Source organism: Gambusia affinis, linkage group LG08 (genome assembly GCF_019740435.1).
Source record: "Gambusia affinis linkage group LG08, SWU_Gaff_1.0, whole genome shotgun sequence".
In the NCBI taxonomy this organism is placed as follows: Eukaryota; Metazoa; Chordata; class Actinopteri; order Cyprinodontiformes; family Poeciliidae; genus Gambusia; species Gambusia affinis.
Window position 1 is genome coordinate 22174324 of NC_057875.1, and position 22150 is coordinate 22196473.

The following is a 22150-nucleotide window of genomic DNA, read 5'->3' on the forward strand; positions in this document are numbered from 1 at the left end:
TAAAGAATGTGGCTCTATGCTTCCCTCAAGCAATGCTAATAGAAAATGCTATAAGCTGGTTTGTTTTAGCTTAGTATCTTCCAGGCTGATTCCACCTCCCCCACCCCCCTTCTTTAAGACTTTCTTAAAACTTGCACTGGGGGCTCAAAACAGACTCATTTGCTCCTCTCTGAGCTGTCTGTGATTGCACCTAGTGCAGGCATACATGCCATTATGTTCCCAGGGATAGAGAGATGAGCATTCCTCCATGTGAACAAAAGCACCTCTTCATGCATTGCTTGTATTGTTTTGAAAGGGCTTGCCTGGATGGAAACCTCCTCAGGGAGGAAGCAGGAGTTCACCTACAGGTGGCTATCCATAAAAAAAATCTCTCCAGTCAGAGAGAAGTTAGCTCAAGAGGGCTGAAAGGGTAATAAAAAAAAGTGTGTTGTCAGGATGTTTTGATACTGAGAAAACCTCTGCCAGAGGGATTAAGCTTAATCTCTATAAATAGTACAATAAAGAAAATTACACATCTTGTCAAAAAAAAAGCACAACGTTAATTATCAATGGGTCACTGTTAAAAATCTAGAAAAGCAACAACTTAGCCAAACAAAAACACAAAAAAAAAATGAGGTTGAAATGTTCACACAGAATAGAGTTAGAGTGAAGATTATCTGCTAAATGGAGTTTGTGGAGTTGTCATTGTAAACAGGATCAACTTTTGAGGTTTTCTCAAGAGAAAATGGCCCAAGCAGATGTTTTGAGTGAGTTTTTCCCCATTAAAACCCGCATTGCTTTCGTAACTATTGCAAGACCTCACAAAGACTTTCTCGTTCTTTTGTTTAAAACTTTTGGTAGCTTTATATTACTTTCAAAAAGCACTTGTTCATTTTCCTCCTTTGCCATTTTAGCCTCCCTTTTTTGCTCCTTATGTTACAATGATTATCATGTCTGAACACTTCAGTCGCAGAGTGTTCAATCTGGCTTTTCGTGATACTTTTGAAGTAAATACTTTACTTACTATGAGCCCCGCTGGGTACTGGACTTATTTCAACTAGACAATGACATACCCTTCCCAGCATTCAACCAGCATCTTCACAAGGGTTTTTGAATGTTGTTTTATTGTTGACGATCACATTTTGTGTTCAGACACAGCCATCCTTGTGTGTTTAGTTTGTTTTATCAGAAGGTGATTTAAAAACGGTTCCATTTCGAAACACAAGAACAAAACCTGTAACAATATCCCATTAATTGCAACAAGAACTAAAATCTTCTGTATCGTATTTTCTCCTTTATATTCATAATTAGACAAATGAACTGCTGAAGCAGATCACAGATCAAAATTCCTTTGGTCCTCTAATCCTCCGTGTCTGCCCGATCCTGTCTTTTATTTACCTAGCAAAGTAAGGGTGAGATTTTGTTGAATGGAGACAATCTGACTCTCTGGAGTCACGGAGAAGGTTTATAGAGCTTGAGATAAAGAGATGGTGACGGTGTGTCTGCTGGTCTGGAGAAATGTAAAGGCTGGGCTGCTATCCTGTCCTCTGAACCCACTCTGTTTATATGTTCCCCCATGTCTAGTACTGGTGTTGCTATCATGCACCCACTGTTCTGGCTGATTGGGTTAAGTATTTGCATTTGGAGTCAGGGTCAGAGGTAAACTTTCTTCAGCAATGTTGCAGTGGCATTCATACCTCTTAATGGTTTCCATATTTTGTCTCATTGCAGCCACAAACTGTGATGTTTTTTTATCGGGTTGGTGATCCTTTTGCTCTACCAGACAAAAGGTCTCAAGATTGTTTGAATAAGCACCAGCTAAACCCATCTCAACAAATAACAGAATATTGTTTCTTATAGAAGAAAATTCTACAACAAATGCTTTTTATCATGTTGTATCACAATTTGGGATCTTTTTTTGTTTTGCAGGTGGAGATCGTATTCTTAAGTGATTGGTATGACCAATAATTTGGCCTAATGATAACAATAACTCTAATTACATGTGCAATTGTAGCCATAACGTGAATCACTTAAACAGACCTACAAAGTTAGAGCTACGCTGATATCCATGTATATTCATAGAAAGTACTGGTGTAAATTTATCTGCTGCAGCTTCTACTGGTTGATGCGTTTTACTGCTTATAGTTTTTGTCTCAGAATGGTGACGGACAGCAGGGTTTGGGGGGCTGGGAGGTGTTACAGGCTGTTTTTAACGGACACTGTTCCCAGCAGCCTGCTACTCAAAAAGGCCAACCTTCTGCTGTCCCAGAGCTGCTGCTGTTACCACAGAGACGTACCATGAAGCAATGCTTCCTGTGGTTATGGTCCATGAATTCCTCTTGTTATGATGGGGATGTACAGTGTGTAATACTGTCATGGATGGGTCATGGATTTTGTCATGATCAAAAATAGGTCTCACCCCCTCCTCCCATGCACTCGTGAGGTTAAATCTTGTACATCCAAAATCCAGAGTCGAACCAAATCATGCATTAGTTCTGGATGCCATCACATTGCAATGTTGGACTAATTTATATTAACTCTTTGAATGAATGAATCCTGTGCATATTCGTGCAGCAGCTTTCTGTCACTATAGTGATGTTTGTTTCACAACGAAATTAGCTGGGTTTTTTTTTACCACAACATACATGTTCATGCCATCAGTAACTTCTGACACAAGGTTTTGACACTAACCCTTAACTGTTTAGTTCTAAATGATTGAACTAAAGACTGCAATAGAGCCCACAAGAGTCTCCTGCACCTCCTCCTTTGTTCTTACAATTACATAGTTTGGTTTTATTGTCACTAGGCGGCATTTTAATAGACATAGCATACTTAACCTAAAACAGACGATGATTATCGGCTATTCCTTTAAACTTGCAGTTCAGCTTAATTTTTATATATTTTTTTTACTATCTTAGTGGTTACCATCCAATCTTGCCAGAAAGTTACTCTCGTGGAGTTGCAGTTTTCTCTCCTTCCTCCACTCTTCTATTATTTTGTGCCCTGTTGCAGACATGACTGTGAGCGAAAAGAATGACGTTTACCTGTCAATTTAAGGATCGCTTGGATAATGGCAATTAAAACAATTCTGCATCTTTAAGTTCATCCAAGTTTAACAACATAATAAGTAGTTGCCCCAGACGCACTGCAGACACAGAGGAGGCTGGATTATAACAAATCACATTTAAACACTGTCTTGTTTGAAATGTAGAGCATGGAAAGTAGTGGCGTCGCTTGTGATGTGTTTTCTCTGAGTTGTACTTGTAATTCTTTCTTCTTCTTTATTTTGCTTCAGATCTTATGTTTTTTCAGATAATAGCTTTAATTTTTATTAAAGAACGGATTTTATTGTGGTAAAGTTTGCTTTTTTTACATTGGTCTAGTACAATTTGTGTGAGGGGAAACCAAACAAAACACACTGTTTTATTCATATTTGTCCAGTGGCGGCCTTGACCCTGGCTCACAGCTCTCAGTCGAGGGGTGTGTGGATGTCAGTAGCGTCATCTCTGAGTTTACACTCCGGAAGAGCACTTTCCCAAGCTCTCGCCTCGTTTAAGATCCCCTGAGGACTGGAGGGTGAATTATGAAAATATGTCTGTGCAAGTATACGGAGGAGCAGGAAAGCTTGGATGAGACAGTGGAGCTCTGTTGGGAATTCTCCATTGGAATCCTTTAAATATATACCAGGAAGAGAAAAAAAATCAAGATAGAGATGAAGAGAGGAGGGTTTTGAAATTGGAGCTCAACTCAGAGGTGAAACTTGATTTAGATCCCTGAAGTTAATGTTTGTATGTTGAAGTAGCCAGTTTATGGCTGCAAAAATATGTGAGCTCACTTTCGTCAGACTTAAGCTTTTTGGGCTTTATGCTTAGGTTAAAAAATTGCTATCCATTCATTTCGCCGGTCATTATTGACGCTATCTTAGAGGTTTGAGACCTGGCGCGACCTTGTATTTGCTAGTAAGCCCAAAGTTATTGCAGATTTAGCCTTAGAGTAATCTTTTAATTTAACATACATGTTTCATCTCGTGGTAATATTAATGTAGTTGCCCCGCCAGAGTCCCGACTTGAATCTTTGGATGGAGCTATGATTAGGGTGATTGCAAGGAGGCTTTCCAAACTCAAATGCTAGCATGTGGTGGGGCTTCTCATCTGATGAACAACAGTGACAACGTCTTCAAGTGAAGTATTAAGTTTTTCTGAAGCCTGCATTTACACCGTGTCTTTAGAAAAATCTCAACTTTTCAAATTAAATAGACTATTGTAGAAATCCAATAAATGAGGTAGAAAGAAGGTCTTCATGTACAACCACCATGCTTTACAGCCTCAGTGAAACTGAAACGGAAACATCAATTTTTAATGTTGAACCAACGTGATCATGCTTTGAAATAGATTTAATGAAATATTATGCTACAGCTTTGTTTAATTGATTTGATGTCAATTCTCTACCCAAGTCAAAAACTAACTGTACACTCAGTACCCCAGGCAAAAGGATGTCAACGATTTATGGTAAAATGTGGCCAAAGTAGGCTGTCCTGCTGATACCCGCTTGCCGTAAATGTTCAGTGGTTCTTGGGCAGAAAAAAAAAAAAATCTTGTGAAGGTCTCGGTCGTTGGCTGGAGCTACACCGGTCTTTCAGATATGAGGGAAACAAACGTGGCTCTTTGCATATAACAGAAGCAATGTTAAACGGGCCGATGAGGCCCAAAGTGAGAGCAGTTTATTGAAAACGTGTCCTGGAATGAATTGGCAGCACACGTTGTTGTGTGGAGCCAGCAGGGTAATTGAGAGCAGATTCTGCATGAGTCAGGAGCTCTGCTGAGGGGTACTCTGTATCTGTTGTGAGAATGGACTGACAAGTCCATGGCCGACAGATGCTCCACCTCTGTACAAGGAGAAAACAGAGACACTCTTTCCCATTTGAGAAGAATGACAGAGACCGGTTTACAGAGACTCTCTGGATACTTCTGACACTTCATCACTTTCCCCCTTTTCATCGGAGTTGTGTTCTTGTGTTCTCTGTCTTGTGCTTTTGTTATTCACCCACCTCATTGAGCCAATTAATATGTTGTGTTGTCAACAGTTTCCTGGAAAAAAATGTTTGTAGGCAGTAATTCCTCTACTTGGCTGACTTACCACCCATTTAGACGATGAACAAGGATTTTTTTGGCTTTCAACAAGGCGGCATTGTTGAAAGGTTTCCCAAATTTGTCTTTTGAGTTAAGACTAAGGGAATAAACACTAATGGAGTCTGAAATCTTTTACAATAAAAGCCTTGACCTAAACCTTGAGGATTGGTCATTTGTAAACTTTTGACAGGTGAAAGGAGAAGGGAAGGACAATGCTGACCGTGTGTGCAACTTCCTTCCGCTGGCATTTGTAAGAACTGCTGCGTTTTACAGTTGCATTGAGAAGTTTACTTTCACTCACCATGGACATGGATGTCATGTGGCGTCTTTGACGATGCATTCAAACTGATCTTTTTACAGAAAGTGATGGTCACACTACTTTAAAGAAAATTGACGTGCATTGAAACTTGTGCGCTGAATCATCACTGATCTACATACGGTCAAAATCTCAAATATAGGCTTAAATATCTACATTCAACCCAGATAAATGTCATTTAAATGTTTCTAGCTTGGGGCGTGCTCCGGTGGCGTGGAGGTTAGCGCGCCCCACGCTTGGAGGCACTCAGTCCTCGACGCGGCCGTCGCGGGCTCGATTCCCGGACCCGACGACATTTGCCGCATGTCTTCCCCCTTCTCTTCCCCACCTTCCTGTCAGCCTACTGTTGTATAAGGGACACTAGAGCCCACAAAAAGACCCCCTGGTGGGGAAAAAAAAAAATTTTTTCTAGCATAATTTGAAACTCTGTCCACATTATTTGCCTTTAAGCGTCATCCAAAGATTTTTGGAGGTGCTGTATTCAAGACTGAGTGTATTCTAGAGTTTGATTTTATCCCCATTTCTTGATGCGGTTTAGGATCAGTGTGCTGCAGTAATACCCATTCGCATCAATGGTTCAAATGTCTGACTCAAAGTTGCTGGAGCAGCGCCACTAACCACAGTGACACAAGCTAGGTGTCATGACTTTGTTCAAAAATATTTTGGCTACAATGGAAATTTCTAAAATTGCCAATAGAGGTTTGAAACCGAACTTTTTGAGATGTCATTTAAAGTAATATTCATCAGCGTACTTCCAGTACCCCACCACTGGTACTGTTTCAGACACACAGGCTGTCAGTGGTCCCTGATGTAAATTACCAAGACAATAATAAGCACTGCTAAGTGTGGGTTTGGCAATATAACAATGTGATGCATGTGTTATATTTGGAATTGCTTGATAAGCAGAGAAATGTGCTGTGAGAAATAATTGTTTGCGGTATCCCCCTTCTGTTCCTGTTTGGCCCTGTGTCTATACCAGTTTCAGTAATGTCTCACGTCCGTCCTCTTCTTTTACAATAAAGGAGTGGTGAGTGGGGGGCAGAGGGAGAAGAGAATGCAACAACGAGAACGAGGAGTTTAGACAGTATTGAAGTGAACCAGAGATGGCTTGTACATAGAAAGTGTGCAATGGTGAAAAGTAATTTCCAGACTTGTGACAGATTGTGTATGACAGCTACATACATGAAAAGTTTCCTGCACAGATTTGAGCATGCACGCATGGCCGTAGAGTTGGCGTGCTTGGCTCGAGTCCAAGGCCTTGCAAGGAAATCAGCTTGGGAAAGCAGCGGGGTTCCCTGAGCATGACACAAAGACAAAAACAGAGAGAAGTACACCATGAAGGAACGTTGCAATTCTCTTCTTCATTTGCTTGTTCCTCTCCCTCTCTACAGTTCCTTCAGCATTTCTTTGCTTCTTCTGGAAGGAAGCATGCTGTTTTCAAACAAGTGCTAGGTGGTAATATACAGCGCCTTGCAGAGGTTTTCATATGCCTCTAACTTTTTCACAATTTGTCACATTCCAGTCACAAACCTTGCGGTATTTTCTTGGGATTTTAGGTGACCAAATTAGATTACATTAGATTGGAAGGAAAGCAACACGTACATGTTAAAAGGAAGGAGACTGATGCACAATTTTACATTTTATTGTTAAGCAAACAAAAATAACATGAAAATCTTAAAGGTGTGGCCTCGGTTTGCATTCAACTCCTTTTTGCTGCAGTCACAGCTGCAGGTCTTTTGGAATATGTCTAGAAACTACAATTACATATCCTTTGCAAAAACAACATAGGCAGATTGGGTGGTAAACGTTGAACTTTGGTCTAAACCACAGGTGTCAAACTCCAGTCCTCGAGGGCCGCTGTCCTGCAGTTTTTAGATGTGCCACAGGTACAAAACACTGGAATGAAACGGCTTAATGACCTAATTATTCTAATCAGGTGTGATGCAGCAGAGGCACATTTAAAATTTGCAGGATAGCAGCCCTTGAGGACTGGAGTTTGACACCCCTGATTCTAAACCATTCTGCTGTAGCCTTTGATGGATGTTCGGCTGTGTGTTTGGCTGTGCTGCATGTTTTTATATCCCGTGTTGCACAGCGAGTCGGATGGAAGTGTATTACATTGACCTACCTCTTGTTGTTGTTAAGCCAAATCGTGTTAGCTTCTTCCACCTGAGCAGTTTATCTCTGTAGTTTCTCCAGAGGCAACATGGACTTCTTGCCAGAGTCAGATCTTCAGTCCCGGCCTGATGACCTTGTCTGACTCCCTCTGTCATTACCCACTTTCCTGTCTATTCACTATCAAATAAAGGCCACTGTCAATTAAAGGCAAGAGGGGAAATAAAAACTTTAAAATAATAAAACCAATAGATCATACTCCTTCTGCTTCAACTATGTGTTACTCAAAATGTCTGTAAACGGCGTTGCAATTTATTGTAGTAATGTGATAAAATTAGCTTCGAATCAAAAATCTGTCCTCCAGAATTGCAGAAAATGTGAGATCTGCTCAGGACAATCAGCACAGAGAAGCAAAGGATTCAACGTTATCCTTTTACCTCCCTGTGGCTCACCCTTATTCCTCTATTAACGTGGTCTCCCCACAACTTTGTAACTATATAGCAATGAAGGAGGAAAAAAATAAAGTGGAAAATAAAAGAGAGAAGGGTGGGATAGAGAGAACAGCCAAGTTGGCCCTTCCAGAAGGAGTTAGGCTAAGTGTGCAGCAGTGTGTTAAATTGATTACAGATGAGGCTTTTGGAATATAAGCTGCTCTCAGCCACATTCTGCTGGAGATGGGGTCCTCGCTGTGCCTGGGCGCAGAAAGAAAGACAGAAACAGAAATTCATCACGTTAGCGTAAGCCACATTTCGAGCTATCATGTTTGCCATGAGTGATGATTTACTTATCCTCTACCAACCGTTGATGATGGCAAGCAGTCCTGAGACATTTTTTGGTTGATTTCTGACTTTAGGAAAACTCCAAGATGTTGCGGCAGTGGGGGATGGAGGAGGGCTATCTGAAACTTTGTCCTTTTTAGGCATTTAGAAATGACAAGGGGGGGGGGGGATGGAGAAGTTTCAGAGCAAACAAGCAAAGAATGAAGATGATGTAACTGTGTTAGCTCTTTCTGCAGGGGAAAAAGAGAGGCGATGGAGGGGAGGGGAGAAGTCTTTATGAGAAGCAGCTGTAGGGAAGATGCGGGCAGGCAGGCAGGCCTCCGGAGCCCTGCAACACCAGCCCGCCCAGCAGCTCACTGACAGCATCTGGAAGCTGATTATTAAACACACAAACAGCTCCAACTGCGTCCAGTGTGATGAAGCTGATTCCTGTTCAACTGCAAAACACTATTGTGTAATTTGTTGTTCTTAAACACAAACACTTGATCATTTTTGGAAAACATCATCTCTGAAAGTGGAAACCAAGAAGAGCCTGAAAGCTCGTTGCATGACTTAACTCACACCGTTATTCCACTCTGGCAAGCTCGATGTGAGTGTGTGTGTGTGTGTATCATTTCATCACAACTGAATGAGTTGAAGCAAATTCAGTGCAAGGACCATCATCATATGAAGCTGGATTTAGAAAATCCAGTTAAATTGAGGCCTGCAAAGGAATTTATGTTCTTGCTAAAAATCTATACAATGTTTTTTTTAAAGCAGTGTTGTTGCTTTCAAGCAAAACTGGACCATCTACACCGTGTTCCAAATTATTATGCAAGTGATATTTTCTCAGATTTTCTTAAATGGTCAATGCAAATGATGGTCAGTATCATTTACAAGTCATGAACTATTACAGTATAAATCAAATTTTACTGAACAAAACTCCCCATGACAACAGTATTTGTTTCAAAAATAAAAAAAAGAGGTCACATGTACTAAAATCAAAAGTTATTTCAATCAAAAACATCTTAACAGACGAGTTACATGTTAACATAGAACCTTCTTTGATATCACAGCTCAATTCTTGATCCATTGAACTTGTGAGTTTGTGGAAAGTTTCTGCTTGAATTTCTATGCAGGATGTCAGAATATCTTCCTAGAGCTGCTGTTTGATATGAACTGGATTTCACCCTCAGATCTTCTGCTTGAGGAAACTCCAAAGGTTCTCAATAGGGTTGAGGTCAGAGGTCAGAGGAGGATGGTGACCTCACCATGAGTTTCTCCTCTTTCATGTCCATAGCAGCCAATGACACAGTGGTATTCCTTGCAGCATGAGATGGTGCATTGTCATGATGAAGATGATTTTTCTGCTGAAGGTTCAGCTCGTCTTTTTGAACCATGTTTTCATACCTTGTCATATGGCACTACAGAATTTCTAAAATGATCTAAAATACATTTTACTTGACGCCTGGTTTGAAGAAATAAAGTGCATTTAGTAGGACATCAGGATCTGCCACTGTATAAGGCTATCTGTTAGTATGATGGGTTAAAATAAACACTTTGTGGTGATGTAAACATTGCATTTTTTTCTTTGCATAGGTTTTGTGATGACTACTGCTGACTACTAAATTTTCAATGTGTTACACAGAAAATATGGTAAATTAATTATTAGTTAAATAAATTAGAAAATAAGGCCACATCTACTGCATCGTCAGTGGTCTTGTGCATTCGGCATGATGATGCGAGTGAATTTTCATCATCACATGCAGACAAAGTACATGCATAGTGTAGCATGAGATTAAGTCGCATGACTATCCAATCATTGCTGTGACGTTTGAGTAGCATTTATCTAAAGTCTTTGTGTTTGTGCTTAGGAGCACTGTATATATAGCATCACAGATTAGGATGTGTCCCAAAACATTTTGCAATTTTCTTAGCAGGAGATTAATTCACATACGATGCAGCACCAAATGTGTATAAAGATCAGGCTTGAGGAATATTTGGATATCTGTCTTACAGACATCAAGGGTAGATAAACATTTTGTAAAGGCGTGAGGGAGATGTTGGGCGAAGAATGGCGGATCAGTCTTAATTTTTCAGAGCAGCTCTTCTTGGAAAGAAATTTCTCTTCGATGCATTGATGAATGCCTGTCAATAATAACACTGGTCAACAGCCAAAATATTGTCTGGGGTTTTTCAACTGTTTTAGGGTCTTTGTGATGTGCTGAACCAAAAATCCCATTGGTTTTGCTCAATGAGGTCAACTTTCTGAGCTATGGGTGCAACACGAGCATCAAAATGCATGACTTGTTTTCACATCTGGATCGGTTTCCTGACAAAAAAAAAGAGATGGAAAATTTAGCACAGTGAAGATGTAATGTTCACTTTACATGTACTTACCCTCATAATTTAAGTGTTTATTATTCAATTTACAGAAATCCAAGTTTGTAACATTTAATTTGTACACGCTGTTTGAAAACATATTTTCTCCTAAAACCTTTTCTGGAGGAGAAATATTAACAAAAATGAGTTGATAATGTCACAAAATGTAATCAATTTAGTTAGAAGATTGGATTTATCAAAATCCAATTAGAATAAAAAGCTGACCTGATTGAGAAAGATGGATGTCCTTTTTGGATTCAGGGATGGAAAATAGTTCTAATTCAGTTGAGAAAACTTCCAAAAAATATTCTTTGTAACACAGTGTAATCTTTGTATTTGCTAGCAAAAAGCTATTTACTGGTTGAAACCATCTAAGTTCTTAGTTTGTCATTATTGATGTTAAGCCCTTCTCTTTGGGCTTTCTTTCCTTAGAATTAGTTTGTCTTCCATTTGAGGTCATGAGTTAATTCGTCTCAGTTTCACCAACAACTCTAGAGGCAACATGAGATTCCTTGAGTTTAACTTGGGTTATAAACTGAATATTTCCTTGGATTACAATAAAAAAAAAACCTAAACTTTAATGTTAGAAAGTAATTGAGATTCTAAGTTATTTTCAGCTGTTTTCCCATCCATCCCGCTGCTGTTAAGAGTAATAATAGTAATAATACCACTTCCACTTCCTGTCTTACCTCACAGGGCAGTTCGAAGGGGCGGGATGGGGGGACAGGTGGAGGTCCTGAGGTCCCAGTTTCCCATGATGGTTTTATTGGCCTCAGCAGATGGCTTCCCTCAGCCTCTGTATTGTTATGATGGACATGTTGCTCCGGGGGGTTGGCGTTAACAATTGTTGCTAATAGCTCAAGGAGACAAAAGCCTATTGTTCCCCACCATTTTAAAAAAAGTTTCCGGAGTAACGAGATGCTGAAGACCTTCTGATGTCAAACTTAAAGATGTGCATTTATAATTGTCGTTTTCTATGTTGATGATGACAGAAAGTCAGGAAACGTGTGAAAATGACCTTTCAAAGAAACTTGAATCGCCACTGAGATGCTGTTTTTGTTTGGACTGAAGGTTTCTAAATAATGACAGGACATCCTAAAAGCCTGCACTTTTCACTGCAACAGTATACTTTTATTATTCTTTGCATTATCCATTTTCCTCTTTAGTTTTGACAAGGCCTGTCCCTCTCGTCCGTCTTTCCCATCTTCCCTTTCTCTCGGAGATAGACTAACCCTAAGGACACCTCCAACCCACTGCCATCCTTCCTTCCTTCCTTCCTTCTATATCTCTGATCTCAACACTGGGGAAAAAAAACCAAACAATAAAACACATTTCTAACATTTTAATAAAACGACTGGAGGATATTATACATTATTCATAGTCCTTGTTTTCAGTCTTTTTCCATGCTAGATCTCTGTTCTTGGGTTCTGTGTTACATTTGTGGAAAGAAAAAATAATCAGTTGGGGAGGGAAGAAGGGAAAAAAAAGTGGTTGATGTTTCTCCTCAAACATGTGACCCCCACTTGGCTCACAGCTGAAAATAATTTTGGCCTACAGGCCTGGTGAATGCTTGACGCAAGCCTTCCTTCTCCATTTTCTTCCCTCCGTGGCGGCTTCGCCTTGGACTTATGGGGCAAAGACAAACGAATGAATAGCTTGAGCTGCAGAGGAAAGACAAAAGGTAAAATATGACAGGCAAGATCTGAACTGTCCCTTTATTGTGGATAATAGCACAAGTCCAAAACTCTGAGCATCATTCGTGTCTGAACTCTTACCAGTCGGGACAACGATCCGAGGAATTAGGGCCACATTCCCTAAATAGTTAAAAGTGCAGGAAGGCAAGTGTCAGCTTCGGCTGATGCAGGTTTATAGAAAGACAAAAAAAAAAGACAGAGCGGGGGATCTGGGCCAGGCAGTGCTCAGGAAATGTTTAACAGCCTGAAAATACCCTGAAAAGTATCTCGACACATCTGGAAAAAGTCACACACATAAAATCCATTCGCTGGACCGGCATATGGATTCTTGGCGAGCTCCGTGTGGGACTGCAATGCAAACATGTAGGCGTGTTTTGAATTCTCTGTAAGATTGCAAAGCACTAATGTGAATCTGTGTGCGTTTACCGCAGAGTAAATGCTTAAATACCACATGGTTCTCTGCCGTATCCCTTGATTTTGGTAGAACAAGGATTTTTTTTCCCACTGCTTCCTACCAGTTTTTTTTTTTTTTTTTTAGCCCAAGTTAGCTTTATTTGGATCTTACATTTGGCTCATCTTTTAATTACTTTTTGAGCATCTTGTCTTGTACTTAGTGCCATATACTTGCGTGGCATAAAAAAAAAAGTCAAAAATAAATCAAAAGCTGGAAAGCACATTTCAAATGAAGGGACTTTCTCAAAAATGTTTTCATTATGTTCATTTAAGAAATCTGTGGTGGTAACAGCAGCATGCTGAAACACAATGGGCAATAAGGGTAATAGCACCAATCCTCCCTCCCATTCATATTTTTATATTTCCATATAATTACAGTGCATCACCCAAATACACCTGATTCTGTGACATTACAACCAGAAACTTTAATGTGTTTAGTTTTATTTTATGTCGGTGGAAGGAGAATGATACAATGTATAGTCTGCATTTGTATCCAGCTCCCGTTAGATTGATACCCTTAAATAAAACCCAATGCAACAAGTTGCCTTCAATTGTCACCTAATTAGTAAACAGAGTCAGATTTTCATTTGCAAAATAATAAAATGATTGTTAAAAATAAAGCTCTTTCCACTTCATAATTACTTTGCTTTGGTCCATCACATGAAAAAGCAACAGATTACAACAAAGTTTGCCATTGTAATGATGCAAAATACAAAAAGATCCCATCTTTTTGTAAGGCACAGCATGCCATTGTCTGCTGGATAATGGTTCATGCTGTGTTTCCAACCAACCAAATGTCCCCTATTTAGATGTTGTTTCTTTCAAGAACCTCACCCTTCATGCAGCTCCATGATACCGTCTGACATGTTCTGTCTTTGTGTGCTCAGGATGCCAGCTGTTAGCACCATGACCGGCGGAAGGGCCCTGCTGCTCTGTGCAAACACTGACAACTGTATTTACCAATCAGTCAACGGGTAGGTGCTTCAGATTCTGAGAACCTTTTCACAGTTTTTATTCCACTACATGTGTCTGAATAAAATATGTGCCCCTGTAAAAAACAAACAAAACAAAGAAAACGACCCTAGGAAACATTCGTGGTAGGTAGCAAGTGTGCCCTGAAACTTTGGGATGTGGTTTTGTGGAGGGAGATTGATGAGCATTTCTAATTTTAGCTGTCAGTACAGAAAGAGGGAGTAAAATCTGTAGTCAGTCATACTTTCCAAGATTCAATTATTTATGTTAGAGCATTTTATATTTTAAAAAATTTGAAAAAAAATAACACTTTATGTTCACACAAAATCAGATTCTTCTGCCTCCTTATGGTCCAAAGCCAGCTGCAGAAATACAACACTCTGTCAGAAACAATCAATCAGAGCGAGCAGCAAGGTCCTCGGCTGTCAGTCTACTTTAGTTCATGCTGCTCTCTCCTTTGTTCTGATTGGTTGTGTTTGACTGGGAGCTGTGTATTTCTGCAGCTGGCTTTAGGACCATAAGGAGGCAGAGGAGCTTGATTTTTTTCTTTTTTCTCACAGATTACCTGTCTCATGTTCTCAGGATATAGTGGCAGTTTTAACAAATATGTAATAAATATATTTTCATAAAAGTTATCTATTGCAGCTTTAAAGACTACGGAAGCACAGCTTTTCAGGAATAACAGGAATAACAATGATTTTAAAGGTTATTGTAGCTGTCTTTAACCTTTTGAATTAATCTTAGGATAGCTGTAAATGTCTCTGTTCCTTAAAGTTTTCAGTAAAACAAAGGCAGAGCAAGAGAGGAGACGAGGCCTGCATTATCAGTCTGCTGGTTGGCTACTTTTGGTTATTTCCTGCTAATGCTGTCCAGTGCCTGTATCACTCCTATGTAAAGTCCCCTCTTTCATTTTTGCTGTAGTTATTATGCAGTGTTTTTGTGTCTCAATGAACCATTACCTTACTGCATCCTTCAAAGCCCACATCTGTTCTCTTTGGTTCCCTGTTAGACATGGACACATTTTTTAAATTCATACTCTTCAATTTTATTCTGTCTTTAACACAACATTTAGTGTACGGTCAATCCTTTGTCACATTCTCTCCCATTTCCCCTGTTTTACTTCTCTTTTTGTTGTTTGACCTAGTTTTTTTTTTTCTTCCCTGTTGCTACTAGCATATCTTGAAAGAGGAAAATAAATGTGGCCACAGTTTAAAAACCTAATGCAAAGAGGAAAGTTTTTTAAATTCCTTTTTTAGTCATGTCTCGTCAGCAGATTCTGTTTTCTCAAAGCACAAGGACATTTGAGTTCTCAATCTCTTCAACTCTCTCCTCAGATTTCCTCTAGATTACACAATTGTTGGATGTCTAATTTCGCAACGTCATCAAAACTCAATCAGCAAGTCCGCCTTTCCTCCATTTGTTGGTGGGAAGCATTTGACAGGCTTTGAGCCAAAATTGAGCTTAATGGGTTGAGAAGAAGAAAAGGAGAGATGCATGTCTACACTTGGGCCTCTCCTCCCCAACCCCCACCTTTTCTTTCTTTTCTTTTTTTTTTTGCATACTTTGTCTCCACTCCATAAATAGCTGTGTGTGTAGCTCATAAACTTTGACCCTCAAACCCGGAGTTCAAACTGTCATAACCCGGTGACGCTCCGGGACTGACTCGCAGCTGAAACAGCCTCTTTTTATAAGTGTTTTCTTTCCCCTTTGAAGCTGTTGTAATTGTGAAAGTCTTCAATAATTCCTTTTGGGGCATGTGAGGCGTATTTGTTTTTCTCTGCATGCTGAATCTAATCTCTGAAACCAATTATAGCTGTACCGATCAGAATTTAGTGGCTGGTGTCAAATTCAGTTTTCACTGTGCATTCTTTTCAGCAAAATACATTTTTTGAGCTGTGGTAAAAAAAAAAAAGAAAGAAAAATAGCATCAGTTGATGAGCATGATTGCAACTTGGAACGAAGAGGAATTGATAAGGTGAAGACCGAAGAGGGTCTGGTTTTCTTAAGAAAAGTCTTATTCTACCGGTCAATCACATGTGATGTGAGCTGGGCATCTATTTTCAAGACTTAAACCTCTCCAAAATAATGTCTTACCCTATGCACATACATTAAAAAAATATATATATATATATATATATATATATATATATATATATATATATATATATATATATATATATATATATATATATATATATATATATATATATATGTAGTATCTGTTCTTTTTATTGTTTAGGACAGGCTGGGTACGACTTTCAGCTTTTCAGATTGAAAACTAGTAGCCAGTAGATGTAATTAGCTGAAAAAGACGGGACAAAGAAAAGCTGCTTGAAACGTCTGTCCCAGGTTTGATTCTCGGACCATTTACTGCATGTCCTCCACTTCTGAGCTGCGATTCAATAAAAACCAATAATGCTACAAAAGCCTTTTAAAGATAAATCCTTACCTTGCTTCCAAAAACAGCCACATCTTCCTTTCTGCAGGCCACGGACACACTTCTTAACCAACCAGGTAGTGTGAGTCACTGGCGACAGAAGGTACTTCTCCAAATTATTGTCGGAAATGTCCCGCAGCCTAAGCATGGACGATTCAGAAAATTCGGGCTACGGTTGATGTTTCACATCTAGTGTGGGTGTAGTTTCTTAATATAAAACCTCCAGTCCAGCTTTACTGCATTTCATTCAGTTTTTACATTAGTTATATGCCGTTCATGAATGAGCCAAGACACAACTCTGCAGCAAAGGAGGGAAGACGCCCCCTTTGGGGAAGACAAATATTTAATTGAATTCATTGTAATTCAAAAGGCAGATTAGGAGGATTAGACCATTTGTTGAAAGAAGAAAGTAGGCCTCAGACGGCATGTGTAGTGGGACAGGCCTGGTACTCAGACCGACGGAGACAGGAGCACTGGACCAAATTCAGTAACCACCACATTGTCTGTCTCCGAAAGATACTTTTAAATATTGAGTGTACTTTAAAACTTTAAATGCTTTTATCTTCTAATCACGTTAAAAATTTGACTAAAATATGAGGAGTTACATACTCTGATAACTTTAAAATCAGAGTACTGCAACTTAAAGAAAATGATTTGAACCTCAAACCAAGTTACTGTGATCCAAAACAGAACCAGAAAAAGCTTTATTGGCCAAGATTATGTGCGTAAACAAGGAATTTGTCTTGACTTCAAGCACTTAGGGAGTCCCAACATTAAGTAAAAATATCTAAACATTGGAGGAAAAAAAAAAAAAGGGTAATTTGAACAGTATGTACAAGTATTTGTCGGTACAGCCATTTATAGAAGGGCAGCTTGGCCATTGGGAGGTTTCCCGTATGGCCAGTGGTCAGTATGTGTTTTACTTTGTGTATGTTTTATGTCAGTGGGTTTTTTCATGTACTAGATTCTATCTTTGAGCTTGCGAACTACTGGTCACCAGTCAGGGCCAGTCGAGCTAAAAAAACAAAAAAAACAACAACAAATGTTTGATTCTGGACACCGACTAATTTCTTGGTGCATCTCCATACAGAATGATTACTATTCAGATTGTTCAAGCTTTTCATAGTCTGCATTCAATTTTCTTTTCATGTCTTTTCAAGGCTCCAGTGCTGTGGCTTGAAGGTTGGGGAGGCGCCATCTTCTGTGGTGCCCCAGCCTTCAGAGGTGTGTGGGTTGCCAGGGGACAGAGACGAGAGGCACACTTTCAGTGACACCTTAGGTCCTGACACCATGCTGACTCAAAGGAGAGCCGCCACCACGAAGGAACCACAGATCCCCAACATGGAAAACGGACTGAGCCACAGCAAGAGCTCAGCGGGAGCCAGGACTGCCAGCATCCGTGATAAAATATCCCAGTGGGAAGGCAAAAAGGAGTCCTCCCATGTGGCTGCTACAGGAACATGTCTTCTTAGCACAACGCAGAAGGAAGCTGACATTGTGAGGAAAAAGGAATCCAAAGCTTCAGACGTCCAATGGACAGACAGCAATAGGTTTGCTAGCTGTGAGAGGCAAGACTCAGGGAAAGAAAATCTCAGAAAATTTGGGGATTCGAGCCCCAAATGTCCAGACGGCCCAGCAAACGCTGAGAAGTGTTTTGCTAATAAGCCTACTGAGCTCCAAGACAAGAAAACAGTTTTGACTCATGTCAAAAAACTGGAGAAAGCCACAAAGGAAGTTCCCCATAAGCCTTCACTGGCATTTCCAGGGAATTACTTCTGTCCCCCATCAAAGGAGGAGTTGGAGATGGCAGAGAAGAAGGCCAATGAGCCTATTTTTGGGACTTTTGACAAGGCTCGACCCAGTGGGTTGCAAAGGAGAAGGGATGGGGAATCTGAGAACGAATACTGTGAGCCCGGTGCTCCGTCTATAAACCCCTTACCTAAACCTCAAAGAACGTTCCAGCATCACACACAATCTACGGGTTTGAGTCCTTGCTTTGGAAAGGCGAAGAGGACCCTGCCTCCGCTGCCCACTATTCCTCCCCCACCTCTACCCACATGCCCTCCTCCAGGGGTTTGCAGAAGACCTTGGGTTGACAGAGCCCGGGACAGCAATAACAGGTAAGCTTGTGCAAAGACCCAGAGACTATCTCCAGCTGCAGACATCCAATCTAAACCTTATCACGCCCACCTGAGATTGTGCTTTACATTCTAACTTAGCTTGAAAGTCACTCAATATACCCATTAAAAAGAACGGCAACACTTTATTTGATGGGGTGTACATAAGACTGACATGACACTGTCATAAATATAATTCAACTATGTCATGTTTACGACAATGTCGTGTCTCATGAACACCCCTTCAAATAAAGTGTTACCAAAAAAAACTTTCAGAAGTCTAAAAATCTAACTTTGTTTTATCATTTCCCATCCAAAAAATGGAGAGAGTTTGATGCAACTGCAAACCTACAATGAAATGACCATCCACAATCAGTGAAGCAGTCTAGAGGTCCATAATAACTCTGGAGCAGCTGCAGAGATCCACGGCACAGCTGGAGTGATCTGGTTTTCACAAGAGTGACTAGAAGACAGTCGTCGTTTAAAGGAAGCCAGATCTAGTCGCAGTCTTCCACAAGCCATGTACAGCAGACAGGGAACCTTCTTCTAGATGGTGCTCTGGTTATAGGAGCAAGAAATTAAACTCTAAGGCTTGTATGCAAAAGGCATTACGTGATCCAGGCCTAATCCTACTGAGTGTCTCACCATCCATCCAGATCCGTGGTACATGTCAGTCCGTCACCTACATTGTAATTGAAACGTTGCAGCATTCTGTTTTCAAATATCATCCCCCAAAATGAGGCCAGTTCTTGGATTTGAGGAATGCACTCTTTCCAGGACATCAAAAGCATATAATCTTTAGAGGACTTCCAGAAGGACAGTATTACTTAAACAATACTGCATTCAAATTTTAGCCTTCATGGTGAAAATGGTTGTGCAACTCATTTGGTGAATTTTCTAAAGGTAAATTATGGGAATCTGATCTAGAATCCCAAACAACTCCACAGTATCTGAATTCATGTGGTTGCAATCAAATAAAGAGAGCTGTGCAGAGAAACCAGAAAACAATGTGGCTATAACAGTGTTGGATCACGTCTATTGTTCAGTTTCTCCAGAGGCTTGCATTTTTATTTGGCCTTGGATCTGTTACATTTCATACCAATATTGGAAGACTTGTGTGTCAAACCTTTTGTTTGGTCAGACTGTATTCCTTTGAGAAAGTTAAAAGACCCGTTTCTGGTTCAAGAGGTTTAAAAACCAACTGTGATGGCAAAAGCACTTAATGATCTAGGAGGCAAACAGAGAGTTAAACAAAGGTTGAAATTGAAATACGTGTTCAGTCACAGTTACTTATGTTGTAAAAGTACTTGTTTCATATTTTGTTATTTTAAAACCACAGTTATACACAAAACATTTTAATTAATTTAATTATTTATAGAATTACTTTCCACTTCAATTGCAGCTGAAAATTTTTATCCCTACCAGTTTTCCACATCTGGTGACAGTTCTTTCTTTTTTACCAACTCTTCTTTGCAAAATAGCTCAAGCTCAGTCTGATTTGAAGTTTTTGCAAGTATTAGAGATGCTCAGTCTGATTTTTCTAGCCATTTTCTGATTCCTTAGTCAAATCTTTAAGAAACATGGCATTCAAATTATTTCTTTGTGCAAATCCTGCGTACAAGACCTACATCATCACTGCATCACTCATTCGACCCACCAGAATATAGGAACCTGCTCTAACTCTGAGATTTCTAAAATAGATTTGTATTATTCAGCATGTTCCATAACAATGAGAGGCTGAAAAGTAAAAAGAAAAACTAAAATTTCTTACTATATGTTTAGGCTTTCAGCTATATGTTGAAAGCTCAAAGTCTCTTCAAAGGAATGAGTAGTGAATGAGTACTCCAACATTTTGGAGTAGACTGAAAATTAAGTCAGGGGAACCAGAAAAAGTGGAATAAGCCTTTTGAAAAGAAGATGTATAAACACCTGACTGACGCTGAAAGTAGCCGACTTTGAGCCTTGGCTCTCTGAATGCTACTGTCATTAGCGCCATCCGTTAGCATTTACACTATTTGGACAGAAATCTACCAAATGGCATTATTTTCAAAAAGTCTGAACTTGACACACTGAGTTGTTTGGAGAGTTGTTCATTTAAAAATAAAAGACAGTCTTTGTGCTTCTTTAACCAACAGGAAGTCCTATGAGTTTGAGGACCTTCTGCAGTCGTCTACGGAGAGCAGTCGGGTGGACTGGTATGCTCAGTCCAAACTGGGCCTCACATGCACTTTATCAGAAGAGAATGTCTACGAAGACATAATGGGTAAATAATTGAAATAACACCTATTTTTTCCCCCTCTTAACCAAGTGAAATCTGGCACAGTGTTCAATATGAAACGTCTGCTGTTTTAGCATCTGACTTCAAAGTATTACCATGCAAACAAGGCAGCGTATGAATCAGTTTAGATTTAAAACAACATCAACATTGTGGGCTTTTGTTTATCCATTCTTTTGTATTTAGATGCACTGCTGTATTTTATCCAAAGTAATCTTAATCAAGGTCAAATCTATGCGGTATTGTGGATGAACCTACTTCAGGTCAGCAGCAGACATGATGAGAAAGATTTACTGTCTTTAGCTCTGTTTATTTTGCTGCTCCAGTTTTAATTTACAGACACATCCTTTCTTCTTTATTAGAAACTACATGTTCCCTCCTTATTGTCTCTAGTATTGTGGCAACCCCACCTAGAGCCTGTTTAACCTCTTAGCACACAGTCGAAGCAGCGTTAGATGAGATTGTCTGCTTTGATTGGACGGTGTGGATTCCTGGATTAAACACGATTTGTTCACTTTGGGTTTCATCTGAGTAAATAATGTCCAACAGGAGCTGGTTTGCTGGCAATGATTAATCAACTGTAGTTAAATTTACGCCGCAAGCTATTTTGAATCGTCTGCAGCATTGTTTGTTCAAAACGTGCAGACAATGTCAAGTAGAGGCTTACAGCATCTCTTGGGTAAGGCTCTCCATGACAACAGTCATAAATATTCATGAAGACTTACTCATGTTCATGACAGGTTGTTATGTCATGTTTATGACAGTCTTATTCACAACCTGTCAGATATAGTTCTACCAATAACCTTTCTCTTTTTCAAGTGGAGGGAAATTGCTGAGTGGTTTTTACGTTCTCGATGAGGAAAATCTGAAACGTGTGAAGGAGAATTGTATTCAGCCTAAATAAAACCAAAGAAATTCAATTTTGTCCTTTTCAACATTTATTAACCCAAAAGGTACATAATTATGGTCCGAGTGAAACAAAAAAGAACAAATCCACAGCTAGAGGTCAACATTGCCTGTTGTTCTCCATCACAGGCTCACCAGACTGTCGTGGTTGAACAGAACATTGGTTTTACAATTTGGCAGTTCAGGTCATTGTCAGGAAATCAAGACTGCACCTGCATCCCCAACATGACATGGCTGTCCACCTAAACTCTGGAGGAGCTGCAGATATCCTCAGCTCAGGTGGATTACCTGAAGAAAACTTGAGACTGTGGGACAAGAACATATCCAGAGCTACAAAGGGGTTACATCAGTCAAGTGCCAGAAGAATGGCCTAGTCAAAGTCTAAACTGAACAGTACTGACTCAGTGGGGCTGAATACAAAGGCTCTCCACTCTTTTCTGGTTTTATCAGTTTCATCTTTCCTTCCATTTTGCAACTAATCACTTATTTGCGTCGACCTATATTACCTTATAACAGTATATAACATACAATAGATTTAAGTTTGGCATTGCAGACCATGAACAAAATGAAGGGATAGTTCCAGGGTTATGAATGCTTTTACAACACACTGTAATGGC

The 22150-nt window shown here is 39.8% G+C and overlaps 1 protein-coding gene across 3 annotated transcripts in view; it reads left to right on the forward strand.

The window, feature by feature from the left end:
• The window catches only part of si:dkey-82f1.1 (DENN domain-containing protein 2A), a 33509-nt gene that overhangs the window by 645 nt on the left and 10714 nt on the right, over positions 1 to 22150 (forward strand). The window contains exons 2-4 of one of the 3 annotated variants that reach the window (XM_044125765.1): positions 13714 to 13800; positions 17396 to 18355; positions 20488 to 20615. In XM_044125765.1, the coding sequence (XP_043981700.1) occupies positions 13715 to 13800; positions 17396 to 18355; positions 20488 to 20615 (1174 nt within the window). In that variant the 5' untranslated portion in view covers position 13714. Of the gene's footprint in view, positions 1 to 13690; positions 13801 to 17395; positions 18356 to 20487; positions 20616 to 22150 lie in introns of those variants that run through there. The other 2 variants (XM_044125766.1, XM_044125767.1) reach the window with 2 other exon arrangements.